The following is a 17,373-nucleotide window of genomic DNA, read 5'->3' on the forward strand; positions in this document are numbered from 1 at the left end:
AAGTAAGGAACTAACCCTTGGTGGGGAGCTTTGGGAATATAATCTCAGGGATTTTAGCAAAGACAGGGAATGGGGGAGAAACAAATAATTGGCTATACAAATGCAGTAAATACTTAATGAATGTTTAAAAGACTTAATCATCTCTGTAAAACATATGAATGATTTAAAACTATATTTTAAAACGTGGTTCCATACGCCTTACAGAATTCTATGAATGGTTTCTTTAGGTGCTAGAGAATCATTGCCCTGAGTCTCAAGTGGAAGCCAAGGAAAACAATGCTGATGTCGACTCCACAGTTGCAGTAGCAGTTCAGGCTGGAGCTGAGGAGAGAAATGACCAGAATGAATGTTGTCAGAGCATCTGGAAGTAAGTGTTGTGTGCCCTCCTTTTCTTTTCTTTTCTTTTTTTTCTTTCTTCCTTCCTTTCTTTCTTTCTTTTTTTTTTTTTTTTTTTTTTTGAGTGACCATCACATATGTATTAGCAATGTGAGCCAGAGTTAAAGGATTTTTAACATACATGCCATCATCAGACTTCTTAATCTTGTCTCCTGAATGTTGTCAGAGCATCTGGAAGTAAGTACTGTGTGCCCTCCTTTTCAACAGTCTGTTGGCTTAAGAAGAAGACTTGAGCTCTTAAAAATGAAAGGGATGAGCATTTCTTTGAACTAGAGAAATAGAAAGTAGGCTTCCTGAAGTACTTTGGCAATTCATTGTTAACTGTGTTTCTTCCATATTGATCTAGCTTGTATCTCCTGAGGGAGGCTTCCTCCTGAAAGACCCCTTTATAGGTCCCTAAGAGGACACACGTGGAGGGCCCCAGAAAGGGAAAATAGTTAAGATCTCCTGGGTAAACTGGGAGGGGGAGTAGAAAGAAGGGGATAGGAACGTGGGGGAACTGAAAAGACCCTGAGGGAGGGATGGAGGTGGAGAGTAATGAAAGAGATATCTCCATAGAGGGAGCCATGTGTGGTTGGGGAGAAATGTGGTGCTAGAGAAATTCCCAGGAATCCACAAAGATGACCCCAGCTCAGACTCCTAGCAGTAGTGGAGAGGGTGTCTACTGGCTTTTCCTGCTCTAATTGTCATAGAACCTACATCAGTAACTGATGGAAGCAGATGCAGTGACCCACAGCCAAGCACTAGGTTGACCTGGAGTCCATTCAGTTGAAGAGAGGGAGGAGGGATCATATGAGCAAGGGACATCAAGATCATGATTGGGAAAACCACAGAGGCTGCTGACCTATGCTAGTAGGAGCTCATGGACTATGGACTGACAGCTAGGGAACCTGCATGGGACCAAACTAGTCCTTCTGAATGTGGATGACAGTTATGTGGCTTGATCTGTTTGAGGGGGTGGTCACCTGGCAATGGGACCAGGACCTATCCCAGGTTCGTGAACTGGCTCTTTGGAGCCTATTCCTTATGGTGGGATACCTTGCTCAGCTTGGATGCAGCAGGGAGGGGCTAGGTCCTGCCTCAGCTTGGTTTGCCAGACTGTGTTTACACCCCAAAGAAGGCCTTACCCCTTTTGAGGAGGGGAGGGAGGAGAGAAGGAGGGATGGGAGAGGGAACTGGGGTGGTTTTGTAAAGTGGAAAAAAAATTAAATAAAAGAGAAGAGGGGGAAAAAAAAGGAAAGACCCTTTTCCTGTGAGCCAACAGTAGGAGCACTAGTATTACGTTTGAACAGTTAGTTTTCTGTCACTGTAACAGTATACTTGAGGTAAGCAGCTTACAGAGAAAGGGTTTATTTTGGCCTACTGTGTTAGAGGTTCCACCTCATGGTTGGTGGCCTTGTTGCTTTAATCTGTGGTACATCATGATGGAAGTACATGGTAGAGGAACCTACTACTTCTTGGTTAGGAAACAAAACAGAAAGAGGAAGGAGCCAGCTGTCAAGATCCTCTTCAAAAGCTCAAATGCACTGACCTATGAACCTCCCCAAGGGCCCTGCCTCTCCCAGCTTCCTCCACCTCCCGGCACTGCTACCCCATTAGCTAAGCCTTGGAGGGACAGTAACCTGCATGTGAGGAATATCACAGCAAAAGCCCTCCTAATATGAAGACCCCTTTGTGAGAATACTAACTTTAGATTCGCTGAATTTAGTCTAGTGTTTTCAGTAAGTGAAAACTACAACCTTCCATGTATCAGAAATGAAGAAGCGTTTTTTAAAAAAGACTTAGAAAATATGAAGATGACATTTGTCATTGATGAAAAGAACAAATTAGATGAAAGGAAGCTGTTTGTCTCCAAGAATGAGTTGTGATTTTCAGTGCAACATTTTTGTTAGCATAATGCCAGCTGAAACAGGAAATCCTGAAGTGAAAGAAATTGATGTTGAGATTGTTCCTACCACTCATAAGGCTGAGAAAGGATGTGTAGATGTTGACGAGAATCATTCAGAAGAAGAAACATTTACACGGGATGAAAAGGATATGCACATCTCAGACTGTGAAGGTCAGTTTATGTAGATCTTAATTAAAAATTGGTAACATATAAAATATCTCTTTTATTCTGAAATATGTTTGACATTGCCTAGAACTAAAACTAAAAATTTTTTTATTTTATTTTCCGAGACAGAGTTTTCTCTGTCCAATCCTGGCTGTCATGGAACTGGCTCTGTAGACCAGACTGGCCTTGAACTCACAAGAGATTTGCCTGCCTCTGTCTCCCTAATATTGAGATTAAAGGCAAATATTGAGATTAAAGGCATGCGCCACCATGCCCAGCTAGAGCTAAAATTTATGTGCTATTTTTTGAAATTCTGAGCATGTTAACTTGTACCTTGGTTTTCAGATAAAAACAAGAATGTGCAAGACATTTTTATATTAGTAGCTTTCTGAACTGAAACCTCTTGCCATGCCCAGGTAGTAATTTAACCTCTTGATTCTTGTGAGCCAATTCAGCCTCTCCCCAGCAGCTGTGAGCCTCTCCCCAGATGTGAGCCTCTCTGCAGCTGTGAGCCTCTTTGGAAAGAATCCTAGGAGCTTTGCTTGGACTTGTACAAACTGACACAGTTTTCTCAGGGCTCTCTTAGGATTTAGTGATGAAGAGGAAATAGCCTTTAGGTGTTTTTTGAAATGTATTTGTACCGGGTTAAAAAAATATTTGTTACATTGTTTTCTTTAATATCCCCTAAACCTTAGAGAGAGAAAGAGAAAGAGAAAGCTAAAAGATTATCTTTCAAGGTGTGCATTCCCTTCATTTCTAATCTTTTTAGAAGAACCTGCTGGGCATCTCAGAGATTCCAGTGCTGCCATCTGCATGCCAGTGTCAAAGCTCTTACTAGAGGTAAGTTGGCTAACACCATACATGAATGTGCAACTTTGGCTTAGTGCTGAAATTGCATTAAGTGTGCTTACCCCACTGTACAGTATGATAAGGCAAAGCTGCTGTCTGCCGTATGTGTGCTGACTTATAGACTATATGCTAAATAATTGCTTTTCTCTGAGATTGTATTGCGTGTACAGTGCTTTCTGACACTGAAATGCTCCATTTCCTGAAGGACTTCAGCAAGTTAGTCAAGAATGGTGAAAGTGTCTTTGATTATGAAGTATGGTTCTGTGTAATTTGCAGTTTCTATGTATTATTTGTTTTTTCAAAACAAAATTTTCATGTGGAAAGTTGTAGAATATTATTTTAAGATGTGTTACATTTGTTTATGCTGTGGAATATGTGTTTAATGATGCAAAAGATGGGCTACATCCTTTTATGCTGCATTTGTTTAACTCTGTGAAGCAGGCAGAGAGAACAAATAGGAGGAGAAATCTGGAAAGAGGAGATCAAGGATTGAGAAAAGAAGGGGCCAGCCACCTAGCCACTTAGCCAGACACAGGATAAGGAAAGAAAAGATATACAGAAATAGAGAAAGGTAAAAGCCTAGAGGCAAAAGATAGCTGCAATAATTTAAGAAAAGCTGGCAAGAGATAAGCCAAGCTTAGGTCGGGCATTCATAAGAAAGAATCAAATCAGCCTCTGTGTGATTTTATTTGACAGTTGGGTGGCAGGCCCCTTCACAAGAAAAGAATGGAAACAACCAACTGCAGTGGAATATAGATGTTTTTTGCTATTTAACATTTGTTTCAAAAGTGTTAGTTTCCCCTCATTTGGTAGTTTTCAAAGGTTAATTTACATGTAATTTGTAAAACCTTAGTCTGTAGGCAATGCCTCTTGTACTTTAATAGACTCAGTAACCCATACTGATGGGCTAAAGGCAGTTCATATGTATAAGGACTGAACCTTTTCAGGTTGATTTTGTCACCTGCTTTTTAGACTGGTACTTATGTGAAATTCAAAATACCCCACTGTCATGTCTGTGTGTTCCACCTCTTTTCATTATGAGTATGGGCACTATTGATTTTTACAGCATTCCATAGAAGAGATTCAATGTCCCAGGCAAGAACCATTGGTGATGACTGTGGATACAAAACTGACAGAACAGAAAGGGTAAGGGAAAGAAAGTATGATGTGTGTCTTTGTCATTGTTCTATTGCTGTGAAGAGATGCCATGACCAAGGCAACTCCTATTTAAAAGCCAAAACAAAACCATTTGATTGGATGTTTGCTTACAGTTTCAGAGTCCATGATCATCATGGCACTGGGGCAGTAGTGAGAGCTTTACATCCTGATCCACAGGCAGCAGGCAGAGTGAGAGGGACAGGGACAGGGAGAGGGACAGAGAGAGAGAGAGAGAGAGGGAGAGAGAGAGAGAGGGAGGCAGGAAGAGAGAGAGAGAGACAGACTGGGCCTGGTATGGGCTTTGGAAACCTCAAAGTCTGCCTCTAGTGACATCTCCAACAAGACCACTCCTCCTTACAGTTCCACTAACTGGAGACAAAGCATTCAAACATAGGAGCTGTGGGGACCATTTTCATTCAAACCACAACATGATTATCCCCCCCCCTTTTTTAATCTTAGTGAAGGTTTCAGACATTTTTCATAACTTGTAATATATTATAGCTTTATAATGGCAGTAAGTTGTTTTTGGTAAATGTTACATTTCTCATACAAGTAATCATTTCTTCTTTACCTTTGTTCTCTTATCACTGTCAGCCTTACCAAAATAAACTGTACCTATAAATAGGTCAGTAGGAAACTCTGCCCCTCCATACATACCCATGCTCACACATACCATACTGTACCATACACACACAAAGAATTTTAGGACTGCCTTAGTATCTCAGTCTCTTGTATGTGTCTCTCTCTCTCTTTCTCTCTCCACCTCCCCCTCTCTCTCTGTCTTTCTCCCTCTGTCCTATCCCCCTCTTTTCCTCTCTCCCTCCCTACCCCACCTCATTCTCTCTCCCTGCCTCTCTCTCATCCTCCCTCCTTTCCCCCCACCCCCCTGTCAATTTGACACAAGCTGTCTGGGAAGAAGAACCTCATTTGAGAACTCTTACCAGATTGCTTGTAGATAAGTGTGTAAGGTATATTTTAAATTAATGATTGATGTGAGAAGGCCTAGAGTACTGTCCAGTGTGTGTGTGTGTGTGGGGGGTTTACCATCCCTGAGCAGTTGGCCCTGAATTATAGAAGAAAGCAAGCTGAGCAGGCCAGGAGCAAGCCAGTAAGCAGTTTGAGTCCCTGGTCTCTGCTTCAGTTCCTGCCTCCAGGTTCCTGCCCTGGCTTTCTATGACCAACTGTAACCCTGTGAGGTAAAATGAACCTTTTCCTTGCCAAGTTGTTTTGGTCAGTTTTTGTCACAGAAGTAGAAACATAAGACACTTGACAAGAGAGGTAACATTTTTTCTTTTTCTCTGATCACAGATTTTATTTCTATTTTGAATAGTTAATACAAACTTTTTTGCTTTTGAGACAGAGCCTCCTCACTATGTATACTTGCTGTCCTAGACCTTTATTGTATAGTCCATGCTAGCCTCAAATTCACTGTCTTCTTGCTGGAATAAAAGCATGTGCCACTATTCCCAGGTGAAGCCATCTATCCTTTAGGTGCTACCAATTGTTTTTAGGGCCTCACACATGCTGGACAAGCTCCTTACAAATGAGCTATATCTCCTCTCCACTAAAGAATAAATTTAATGCACTCTGATGCCATTATAATAAGTATTAGAGATATTTGTATTCTCAACATTAATCTGGGTCAAGTGCTCTTTATTCTGTAGAACTGTGGGTAATAGCTAACTTCATGTTCCCTAGGTTCAGATTATATGCTCGTTGCTAAGCAACAGTGCTGCTCAAGTTGTGTATTGAGTCACGGAGTCTTTGCTGTTGTTTTGCATCTAATTGCTATGGAGACCAATGTAAACAGATTGTGATTGTGAGCTAGGCACTGCAGCACACTAGTAGAGGATTGGGGTCTTAGGTAGTGGAACAGTAGTTCACCTGCACTGTAGAAATGTGAAGAATATCTTGCTCCTAATCGCTTGTTTTTATTTTTAGTATGATCGAACCCTTGTCAAATTCTGAATGTACCATTTCTCATTCACCTTGTATAAATGCAAATTCAGAAACTTCTAGGTAAGAATTCTTATTTACTGTACCATTTTGAAATCATGTTTTAAAATAAAGAGAATGAATTGATACCTCCTGTGCCAGTCTGAAATAATTGCTAAGTGTTTGTACTAAAAACTAAGAAAATAAGCAAAGGGCAGCATAGGCACAGTTTTGACATCTCAATTAATTATTTACAGATTTTCTAATACCATTTGTGTTTTAAAGTCATATAGGACTATGTTGGGCCAATCATTTCAGGCACAAAAGTATCAGTATTAGATATATTATTGAAGTATTGTTGTTCTGCTCATCTTCTGACCCCTCATAGCATAAGAAATGCTTTTAGCTCATTTTTCTTTTCTTCATTCTTCACTACTGGGTGTTTAACCTAGAGCCGCAAGCAGGCTAGATGAGCTTTCTACCACTGAGCTATATCCTTAGCTCAATGCGGTGCTGGCCCAACCCAGATGAGCTTCTGAGACCTAGTCAGAGATATTAGGCAGCAGTGCTAAAGATTGAATTCTCTTCAGGTTTATCCAGTTTGTCTTTTTAATATTTCTACAAAGGTTAAACTGAATGCTTAGAAAATTTTGCTGAGCTAGAAGGAAAATTCAGTACAAGTTTGCTATAGAAAAAAAACTCATAATTAGAATTGATCTCCTTACTAATTGTTGAAAGTAAAGTTCAATGAAGTTATTAAAATTGTCACATCAGTTGTGATGTCTGTTTTCATAGACTTATCATATAAATGCAGTTTTGAGTTTTTTCTAAGTTTACTTTTTTTAATTTCATTTTGCTTTCCAGTTCTCCCTCCCACCCCTCTTCCTACCCCAAAGTTTTTTTTGTTTTTTTTTTTTTATGAAAGGGAATGAATGTAAGTTCAAATCTACGTGCAATTTTGTATGTTCTTTTTCTGTTTGGAAAGAATGACTAATTTATTTGAATATTATACTTAACTTATTTAATATATAAATATATATATATATATATATATATATATATATATATATATATATTGCTTAAAAAAATACCAGGAAGGCCGGATGTGATAGTGCATGCTTTTAATCCTAGCACTTGGGATGCAGGGGCAGGCAGGCAGAGCTCTGTGAGTTCATGACCAGGCTGGTCTACATAGTGAGTTCCCTGTCAGCTATGGTTATATAGAGAGGCCCTATTGAAGGAAAGGAGAAAGGAGGAGAGAAGGAAGGGGGGAAGAAGGAGGGGGGAGAGAGAAGGAGGGAGAAAGGTAAACAGAACAAGAGATAATAAATTAAAATACTAGAGACTTGGTTAAGGAGTCATTTCCCAGTAATTGTTTTGTTCAAAAGAGACCAAAGGACTTGGTTGGTCTTTAATTTTTACTAAATATTTTACTATGGTTTATTATAAATGGAAAGTCTTGTTTGTTTGGAAATGAAATGTTCACAGTTCTGTGGTTTCATGCTTAATAAGGATTGTAAGTCATTCGTGTTAATTTTATCCTTTTTTGTTAAGTCTATTTTCAGTCGTTAATTTTAGTCAACGTTTTATTCTAAGTCTGTATGGTTAATAAGGATGATTGTGCAGTCTCAGGCTCATATCCTTCAGGAGCCAGGGTAGGCTGTTCTGGGCTGTAACATCACTGTTGGAAAGGATCTGTGCAGACATTCAGATGATGGGTGGAGAGCCCTGAATAATCCAAAGAGAAATAGTGTCGAATATTTAGATGATAGACATCTAAATGTTTTGTTTTTTGTTTGAATGTTTTCCCACAGCGCACAGATTTCTGAACTTGATAAATCTTCCTCAGTCCCACCTCTCATGTCAGGTGGAGCCCATGTTACTTCACCGACACCTCAGCAGACTCAGAGAAATGAACATCACGCTCCGTTTCCAGACTCTTGTGATTCTGTTCGGCAGATGCTCCAAGAAGAGATGTTTAAATTAGTTCAGGTGAGTGTATGGCTACAGAAGTGAGTCTTCACGAGATACTTAGTTTAAAATAGCAAACTAATAGGAATGAATTGGTCAAAATGAAATTCCATGAATTTCTCTGCTCTTCTGAGTCATTTATGTCATTCAAAATTCCTACTCTGTACCTATAGTCTAGATACATCTACATATAGTTCAGTAGCTGATTTTTCTGGGCATTTTGGGTAAGGTGTTGGGTAGATGAAATCATCTCTGCAAAAACCTCCAAATGTATTTTCTAGACACATTTTCAGACCAGATTTTGTCTTGGGCTGAAGCAGATGACTGTTCACTTTGACTTCCATTATCTTTCTATGCACATTGTTTTCTTTCAACCAATGGTTCTTTATTACTTTTTAAAGCCATATTATTTTTATTTTTAATTATGTGTTTTATGTGTGTCTGTGCATGTGAGTGTAGTTGTCTGGGAAGCCAGAAGAGAGCATCGGATACCTTAGAGCTAGGGTTAAGGTCCACTGTGAGTGGCCTGACATGGATGCTGGAAGCTACTTCAGGCCCTCTGCAAGAGCAGCAAGCGCTCTTAACCACTGAGCCATCTCTCCAGCCCCTCTTTTTTTCCCCTTAAAACATCAATTTCTCTCATACCTAATCCTCTACTCCTGTTTATGTTCACTTAGATATCTTTATATCTTTTTTAAAAAATTATTTATCTTTATTTTATGTGTGTTGGTATTAAGGTGTCAGATCCCCTGAAACTGTAGTTATACACAGTTGTGAGCTGCCATGTGTGTGTTAGGGATTGAACCCGGATTCTGTGGAAGAACAGCTATTGCTCTTAACCACTGAGCCATCTCTCCAGCCCATCTTATATCTTATATCTTATATGCCATTTTATATTAGTGATTCCTGGTACTAATTTCTCATTGAACCTAGGAGTCTTGGTGAAAATATTCTTTCAGCATGTCCACAGTTCCATGAAACTGACTTTGTCCTAGTTATCCCCAATTTCTTCTTAACCCTCTGTTTCGGAATGCTCCCTGCTCTACCAGCTTGAAGTATGAAAAGTATTTTTTCAACTGTTAGGAATTACTCATTCAGTTCTCACTATGTCCTTTTGTCTCAATCTCCCCACCCCAACTTTCTTCGTTTTTGTTCTTGTTTAGACAAGATCTTCACTATGTTTATGATATCCTCTTGATTGTTTGACCCCACATATTACATGTCACTGTAGTCTTTTTTCTGTATATGTAGCATCACCACAACATGAGGAACTGCATTAAAGGGTTGCAGCATTACCAACCCTAGATTCTTAGGATTTCATACTTCCATTCTCTTGTGTGTGTGTGTGTGTTTTATAAGACATTCTTCTGATATAATCCTGGTTTCACTTTAAAATCTTCACTAAATTTCATGCATATTATATGCTGTCAGTCTTGTTGTAAAAGCATAAAGAAAGCGACCTGCTGAGATGGTTCAGTGGGTAAAGTCCTCCTGCGTGAGCATAAGGACTTCAGTTTAGCCCTCCAGCACACATCTGTATCCTTAGTGTTCTCAGATCCCAGGGGCTCACTGACCAGCCATTCTATCTGAAACTGCCAGCCTCAGGTTCAGTGAAAGAGCCTGTCTCAAAAAAGGTGGAGAGACCAAGGGAGACACTGGATGTTGACTTTTGGCCTTTACACATGTTTACAGAGACAAGTCTACCTACATCTGCACACATGCAACACACACATGTACGTGGATAGATGAATAGATAGTTCACTCAGTATGGAGACAGATTGAAAAGACATACACAATAAGGTTAATGCTTTTATCTTTGGAGACCAGATTATAAATGCTATTTTCTATTAATTTTCAAGCTGCCATTCCAAAATGTATTTTGGAATGTATTTCATCAGATATTTTTTCTTTCCCTTTTTTTATTTTTCTTTTTTGGTTTAGTTTTGGTTTTTCTCAACAGGGCTTCTCTTTAACCGCTGTGGCTGCCCTGGAACTAGCTCTGTAGACCAGATTTGCCTTGAACTCACAGAGACCCTCCTGCCTCTGCTTCCCAAGTGCTGGGATTAAAGGCACAGCTTCAGAGATTTTTTTTTTAGACTTAATTATTTTTCTTGTAATATGTGCCTCTTTGTTTCTTCTTTAAAAAACAAAACAACAAAAAAACAAAACAAAACAGCTTTACATGTGTGTGCGCGCGTGCGTGCGTGCATGTGTGTGTGTGTGTGTGTGTGTGTGTGTGTGTGTGTGCATGCATATCTGCATTCCTGTAAAGTTCAGAGGACCATTTGCAGGAGTTGGTTGCCTTGTTCAACCATGTGGGGTCCCTTTGGTGGTTAGAAAAAAAAAATGGCCCACAACGGGAGTGGCACTATTAGGAGGTGTGGCCTTGTTGGAGAAAGTGTGTCACTGTGGGTTTTGAGGTCTCCTTTGCATAAGATATGCTGTTGCCACAAGTCAAGATGTAGAACTAACTCTTAGCTCTTTCTCCAGCTCCATGTCTGCTTGTATGCTACCATGCTCCCTGCCATGATAATAATGGGCTACACCTCTGAAAATGTAAGACAGCCCAGTTAAATGTTTTCCTGTATAAGAGTTGCCATGGTCATGGTGTCTCTTTCTTCACAGCAATAGACACCCTAACTAAGACAGTCCCAAAGATCAAACTGAGGTTGTCAGGCTTGGCAACGAGCACCTCTACCTGCTGAACTACCTTACTCGCCTGCCTGCTTGCTCTTTTCCTTCTTCCTCCTCCTCCTATTTTTCTTCCCCCTCTTCATTGGGGATCACACTCAGGACTTCGTGGGTGCCAGGTGAGTGTTCTGCCAGCCCAGCTCAATATTGTTTATAAATGGATGGAAACCATAAATTTTTAAAACTTGTTATGGTTCCCTGTTGCTTTGTTTCATCAAGTAGGAATTTTGTTAGGTCTAGAAAACCCCACTACCAACCGTTATCTTCATTATTTTTCCACTATTCTCTTGCAAGTCCAGTGTTTTCAGAGTTGATTCCTGGACCCATAATATGAATGCCATTTTGATCGTAGGAATAAAAGTTCTAGGGGCTGAAGAAATTGTTACATAGTTAAGAGTACTTGCTGCTCTTTCCAAAAACCCAAGTGGTAGCTCACAAACATCCCTGATTTCAGTTCCAGGGAGCTGATACCCTCTTCTGCCTTCTGAGGGTACCAGACACACACATGGTACTCAGACATGCATGTAGGCAAAACACCCATACACATAAAAATAAAACTAAAAAATCCTAAAAGAAAGTTTTAGGCTTCCAACCTAGACCTGTTGAGTGAGCAACTGTGGTAGACAAGCTGAGAGAAAAGTGGTGTGACAGGTCCTCAAAGACACACATGCTTCAGTCTGAGAAATGTGCAGTAGCCTGCTTCTCAGCAAACCTGCTCTTTGCCTTTTGTCCAGCTGAGCTGATATGAGTGCTAGTTCTTGTCAGGCTTTCTCCATGTAGAAAACTTAACACATCTCAACACATGCTGCCTCTAACTCTGATCTTCAGCCTTCAGACCCCAAGTTAGAGGTGACAAGGTCTTTGGGAATTTTTAATGCCATTGAGGTGATTGTTGTGTTTAGAAAAGTCTGGAACCACTGGTGCCTGCTTTTACCTGTCATCCAGTCTATCCACACTGTTCTCTTGTGCTGCTCTGCTCTTTTCAAGGCATACTTACTCTGAAGCATCATCTTACTCCTGTAGGTTCTTCCTGGATATGTGATGTAAGTTAGTTGTACAAATAGTTCCCTCTCTTTCCTGAGTTAGAATTCATGTCCTAAGATGACAGGAAGTTATAGTCTGTCTGTCCCTTTAAAATAAGCCTTCTTGCTTTAGTTTTCCACTCAGCATTTGAGAATGTCTTGCTGATATCATAACCTTATTTTCATTGGATTTTGTTCTTGTTTGGTTTTGGTTTTTGATTTTTTTAAGACAATGTTTTCTCTGTGTAGCCTAGGCTGTCCTGGAACTCACTCTGTAGACCAATCTGGCCTCAAACTGCCTGCCTCTGCCTCCTGAGTGCTGGGATTTAAGGCGTGTGCCACCCTGCCTTTTCATTGTTTCTATTCTAGCTGCAGCAGATCAATTTCCTGAGCCTAATGCAAATAGTAGGGCCATCTGTTGCTAATCTCCCAGACATGCATCGACTTCTTCAGCAGCTTCAGCCTGTGCATTCTGAGGAAAGCCAAGCACCAAAACCTACAAGGAGTGGTTGTACTGAAGTCAATAGCAGACAGAGATTGTTTGCTAAGCCAGAGTCCATGCGAGAGTGCAGCAGGAAGCCTGGCAAGAACAACAGCCCACTGCCCCGTGGAGGAATCAGTCAGCCTGATCAAGACAGTAATGGAAACACACAGGTAATTCACACAAGGATACTGCTAGAACTCAGAAAACAGCTCAATTGGCAAAATGCTTGAAGGCTCAAGACATGGTGATAGCAACGGATCCCTGGGCTCACTGTCAAGCTCTTGGCCAGTGAGAGACCCTGTTTTAAAACAATAAATCAATACACAACAAAAACAGTAGATGGCACCTGAAGAATGATACCCAAGGTGGTCCTACGGGTCTCTCTCTACCTGCACATGTACTCTCAAGCATTTTATTCTGGTTTTATTTCTGTTCCTGTCATAAAATAGCCAGACAAAAAGCAACTTGGAGGAGAAAGGGTTTATTTCACCTTCAGTTCCAGGCTGTAGTCCATTATTCAGGTCAAAGTAGGAGGAACTTTAAGGAGCTAGTCATTCACATCCACAGTCAAGAGCAGAGAGAAAAGAATACGAACCTTGCTTGCTTATGCTCAGTGCCATTTCTCTACTTTTGCAGTTGGGGACCCCCATGCCTAGGGAATGGTGCCACACACTATGGGCTTGGGTCTTCCCATGTGAATCAGAGAATCTCTTATTGAAACTGTTTTCCCTTGTGATTCTAGGTTGTGTCAAGTTAACAGTAAAAACTAATCACTCACACACACAAAGTAGGTTCTGCTCAGTTAATCACTGGCTGTTTGTTGTTTGAATAAATGTATTTCTTTAGCAGTTTTTCTAACATGCTATCTGTACACTTCTAGCAGTTTTTCTAACATGCTATCTGTACACTTCATACTGAATATCATTTACAAAAAGAAATTTGTAATATATTCTAAATTTATATAAAACTATTTTTCTTTCAGGATATCCCACGTGGGAGTATTCCTTTGTGTCATTTAGTTGGTCAGCCTAAGATGCGAGGTCAAACTGGAGCATCTCAAAACTTGCCACCCACTTCATGTTCCCATGCTCCTGCTGGCGATACTGGCCTCCAGCTTCTGTTCCCACCTGCTGCTGTCCAGAAGGCTCCTCAGCTGATCCCACCTGCCAGAACAATCACTCCTGGGAGTGGTTTTCCTTTGCTTCATTTTCAGCCCAAGCATGAATTCAAGCCCCTTTCCTTACCTCCAGGAAGAATTCCAGAAGTTCCTTTCAGACCTAAGGCCCAACCAAAAGAGGCATGGGGATTACCTGATTCTTGCCAACCTCCTCTGTCTCAGAGGATAGTCTATACTTCATGTTATTCAGACTCAAGCCACTGTAATGCTGAAGCCCTGAAGAAGGCAGATGCTGTGCTCAGAGATACCCCTAAGCATGTGAACTTGAATCAATATGTTGGACAACAATGCTTGGCACCTCAGCAGGATTCTTCAGTATTTATAAAGCCAGAAAGTGTGTTTGGTGTCAAACCAGGGCCCCCTGAGGCAGCTCTTCAGAATTCTGTTGGGCTTCCTTTACTACACCTGCAATTGAAGCCTCCTTACATGTTCTCATCACCATCGAGAGCAGCAAGTAGATTGCCTTCAGTACCTCTCCAGTCTGACACAGAAGGAAGGAAATGTCCACAGCTATCATTACTTCATTCTCTGCCCCCAGAAAATATGGTAATGACTTTCTGTGTGGTGACTGAAGAGCTGTTGTGTTTTCCCATGCTGTACATGTATGTTCTGTGAGAGCTCAAGAACATGTCTTAAACATACACAAGAACATGTCAAGAACGTATACATGGGTATATGTCTTAGTTAAGGCTACTATTGCTGGAACAAAACACCATGACCAAAAGGAAAGGGTTTATTTGGCTTATACTTTCTCATCACTGAAAGTTCACCATTAAAGGAAGTCAGAGAAGGAACCTGGAGGCAGGAGCTCATGCAGAGGCCATGGAAGGGTGCTGCTTACTGGTTTGTTCTCCATAGCTTGCTCAATCTACTTTCTTATAGAACCCAGGATCACCTCCTCAGGGTTGACACTACCCACAATGGGCTGGGTCCTCCCACATCAATCACTTATTAAGAAAATGTCCTGCAGGCTTGCCTATGGCCCAATTATGGAGGCATTTTATTAGTTGAGGTACTTTCCTCTCAGATGATTTAATATTGGGTGAAGTTGACATAAAACTATTCAGCACAGTGTGCATACATGTGCATACCATGAGCACATGAGCGTTAGAAGACAGCTTGGGTAGGCTAGTTCTTTCTTACTCTGTGGGCTCAGGGAACCAGAACAAATCCTTGGCTTGACAGCCAACTGTCAGCTGTTACAATAGCATAAATTTCAGGTTTAAAATGATTTTAAATATTTTAGGTATTTCATGTAAATACCAGAATGTACACTCCATCATATTTTTTTTGCATACATAAGACAAAAGTAAAATAAGTTTAGTAGGTAATGTTGTATGTGTAGCAAGTACACATGGTGTGCTTGAAGTTTCAAGCAGTTGTGATATGATCATCTTGAAATCTGTTTGAGATGATAAAAGGTTTTTTAAAGGATTTATTTTATTTACTATGTATACAGTGTTCTGTCTGCATGTATGACTTTATGCCAGAATAGGACATCAGATATCATTATAGATAGTTGTGAGCCACCATATGGTTATTGGGAATTGAACTAAGGACCTCTGGAAGAGCAACCAGTGTTCTTAACCTCCAAGCCATCTCTTCCATCCCCAGATAAAAGTTTTTAAGCACATGCCAGTAGCTTTATAAAAAGTACATCAAATCCTCCTCAAAGATACTATCTTTGATTTATGAAATTAAGATTTAGCTTCTAACTTTGTAAGTTTGTAGTACCATATTAGGATAGTAATCGAGTAACTTGTTCTCTGATATACCTCACTACTTACAGGTGCTACTATGGAAAGAAATGATTATTCATTAGAGGAAGTGTTAGCCACCCCTCCTTTTCTGAACATACTGGAAACAGAATAGGGGATTAAAGATGTGGAATTTTAAAGTTTTTTAATTAGAATAATGTGCTGAACCCCAAGTCCTCTTGAATCCTGTTTAGGGATTATCAATATATGCTGATAATGTTCATTCCATCTGTAGTCTTCCACCTACTACATCCTGCCTCTCATGTTTATAGTCAGTTAAATACCATACATATAGTTCCCCTCACAGGGAGGAAAGTTTTATATGGAAATGCAATATAGAAGATGAGGACTTTACTTTTGAAACAAGGTGATTTATTTGAGGGTAAAGGATGCAGCTGAGTGGTCGAGTACTGACTTAGCATGCTCAAGGCCCTGAGCCAGTCTCCAGGGAGAATGTAAAAAAGACCTATGTGAAACTTTAACAACCCTCTCTAATTGTCTAAAATGTGGGTATTCATTCTTTCCATGCAAGTTAGTTTTGAGTTTGATGTGTTCTCTTCTCTCTCTTATGTGTCTTAGTTTCATTTAAACAAATTATTTCCTTTGTTTTTTCAACATGATTGTGTATTTGAGTTGTGCTGCTTTCTTTCTGTAGTACAAGAAGCCCCAGCTTATCCCACCTGAAACCCTCATGGCCTTTAAAAGACACCAAGAAAAACGAGCACATGATGTATTTGAACATGGTGATTCTGGTCATCTTCAGCTTCTAAAGGTCGATGTGGAACCATCTAAAATAACACAAGGAAAGAAGAGGTAAGTTCTGAATGAAATCTTATCTGTTAACAGGGTATGCCAGGGTTGTAAAGATGGTTCCGCTTCAATCTCTTCACAGTAGTGTAGTTAGTAGTTTCCATGTCTGCTGCCATGTAGTTAACTAATCTCACAGTGAGGAAAGAGTTCTCCTATTGTGAGAAATGCTATGTTTTTTTCCCTCTCCGTTTTTTTGTAAGGTTTTCTTCTTACCTTTCATGGGCTGGAGCATTTTTCTCCATGTTTCTGTGGCAGAATGAACAGTTATGTTCTGTAGCACTAATCTTTGTGGTCATGTAAAATTCCATGAACAGTTGAACACTTTGAACCAGTATTTACTTTTACTCGCTTTACTATATATCCTCCAAACTGTTACAAGGCAGCAGAAGAGTAGGCGATGATAAAAAGTGTTTCAGGGCACTAAGAAATGCGCATATAGAAGCAAGGCTGCCCCAGACTAACAGAAGAGCACCTGTTATTACAGCCTTTGACCTGAGGTGTGTGTCCAAGATGTGACAATTAGTACTTTATGTGTATCCAAGACATGACGATTAGTACCTTATGTGTATAGAGCACGTGTTTAAATTTACCAGCGCTGTCCCTTCCACTGTTGAGCTCTCCATGCTGAGGTTTTTATTTAGCTAGCCTCTTCAAGGAGCTTAGTGGAGGTTTCCATGGGTTTCTGGCACCAGCTTCTAATATGCAACAGAAAGAGTTTGAAAACTGCTTGAAAGGTATATCTTATCCTCACATTCTAGTGACCAAATCAGAATACTTAATTCAGTGTTCTAGCAGAAGATCTTGTTAATTAAATCTTGTGAAATGGATTTTCAGCAATTGTTTTCAAGAAGCAAGACACAAATGAGAACCTAAGGTTACCATGTTCTATACTGTTGCCTTACAGGCAAAGCAGGCGAGCTGAAAGAGAGCTACAAGAAGAAAGAGCTCAGAAGCCAAGCAGAAAACCAAGTGTTAGTTTCCGACCAGAGGCCTCCTGCATTAGTAATGGGCCAGAAGTCATCGTGGAGCCCAAGGTACAGAGCAACTACAGTGGACGCTTCCCCAGCTTG

General features: G+C 40.3%; 1 protein-coding gene across 1 annotated transcript in view; it reads left to right on the top strand.

Moving 5' to 3' along the window:
- Window positions 1–17,373, top strand: part of Cplane1 (ciliogenesis and planar polarity effector complex subunit 1) — a 77,221-nt gene that overhangs the window by 34,527 nt on the left and 25,321 nt on the right. The window contains exons 26-35 of the mRNA XM_051182522.1: window positions 228–367; window positions 2,289–2,455; window positions 3,219–3,289; window positions 4,365–4,444; window positions 6,398–6,475; window positions 8,206–8,383; window positions 12,445–12,729; window positions 13,542–14,282; window positions 16,149–16,306; window positions 17,208–17,337. Of these exons, the coding sequence (XP_051038479.1) occupies window positions 228–367; window positions 2,289–2,455; window positions 3,219–3,289; window positions 4,365–4,444; window positions 6,398–6,475; window positions 8,206–8,383; window positions 12,445–12,729; window positions 13,542–14,282; window positions 16,149–16,306; window positions 17,208–17,337 (2,028 nt within the window). The remainder of the gene's footprint in view (window positions 1–227; window positions 368–2,288; window positions 2,456–3,218; window positions 3,290–4,364; window positions 4,445–6,397; window positions 6,476–8,205; window positions 8,384–12,444; window positions 12,730–13,541; window positions 14,283–16,148; window positions 16,307–17,207; window positions 17,338–17,373) is intronic.

Source organism: Phodopus roborovskii, unplaced genomic scaffold (genome assembly GCF_943737965.1).
Source record: "Phodopus roborovskii unplaced genomic scaffold, PHOROB, whole genome shotgun sequence".
NCBI classification, from domain to species: Eukaryota; Metazoa; Chordata; class Mammalia; order Rodentia; family Cricetidae; genus Phodopus; species Phodopus roborovskii.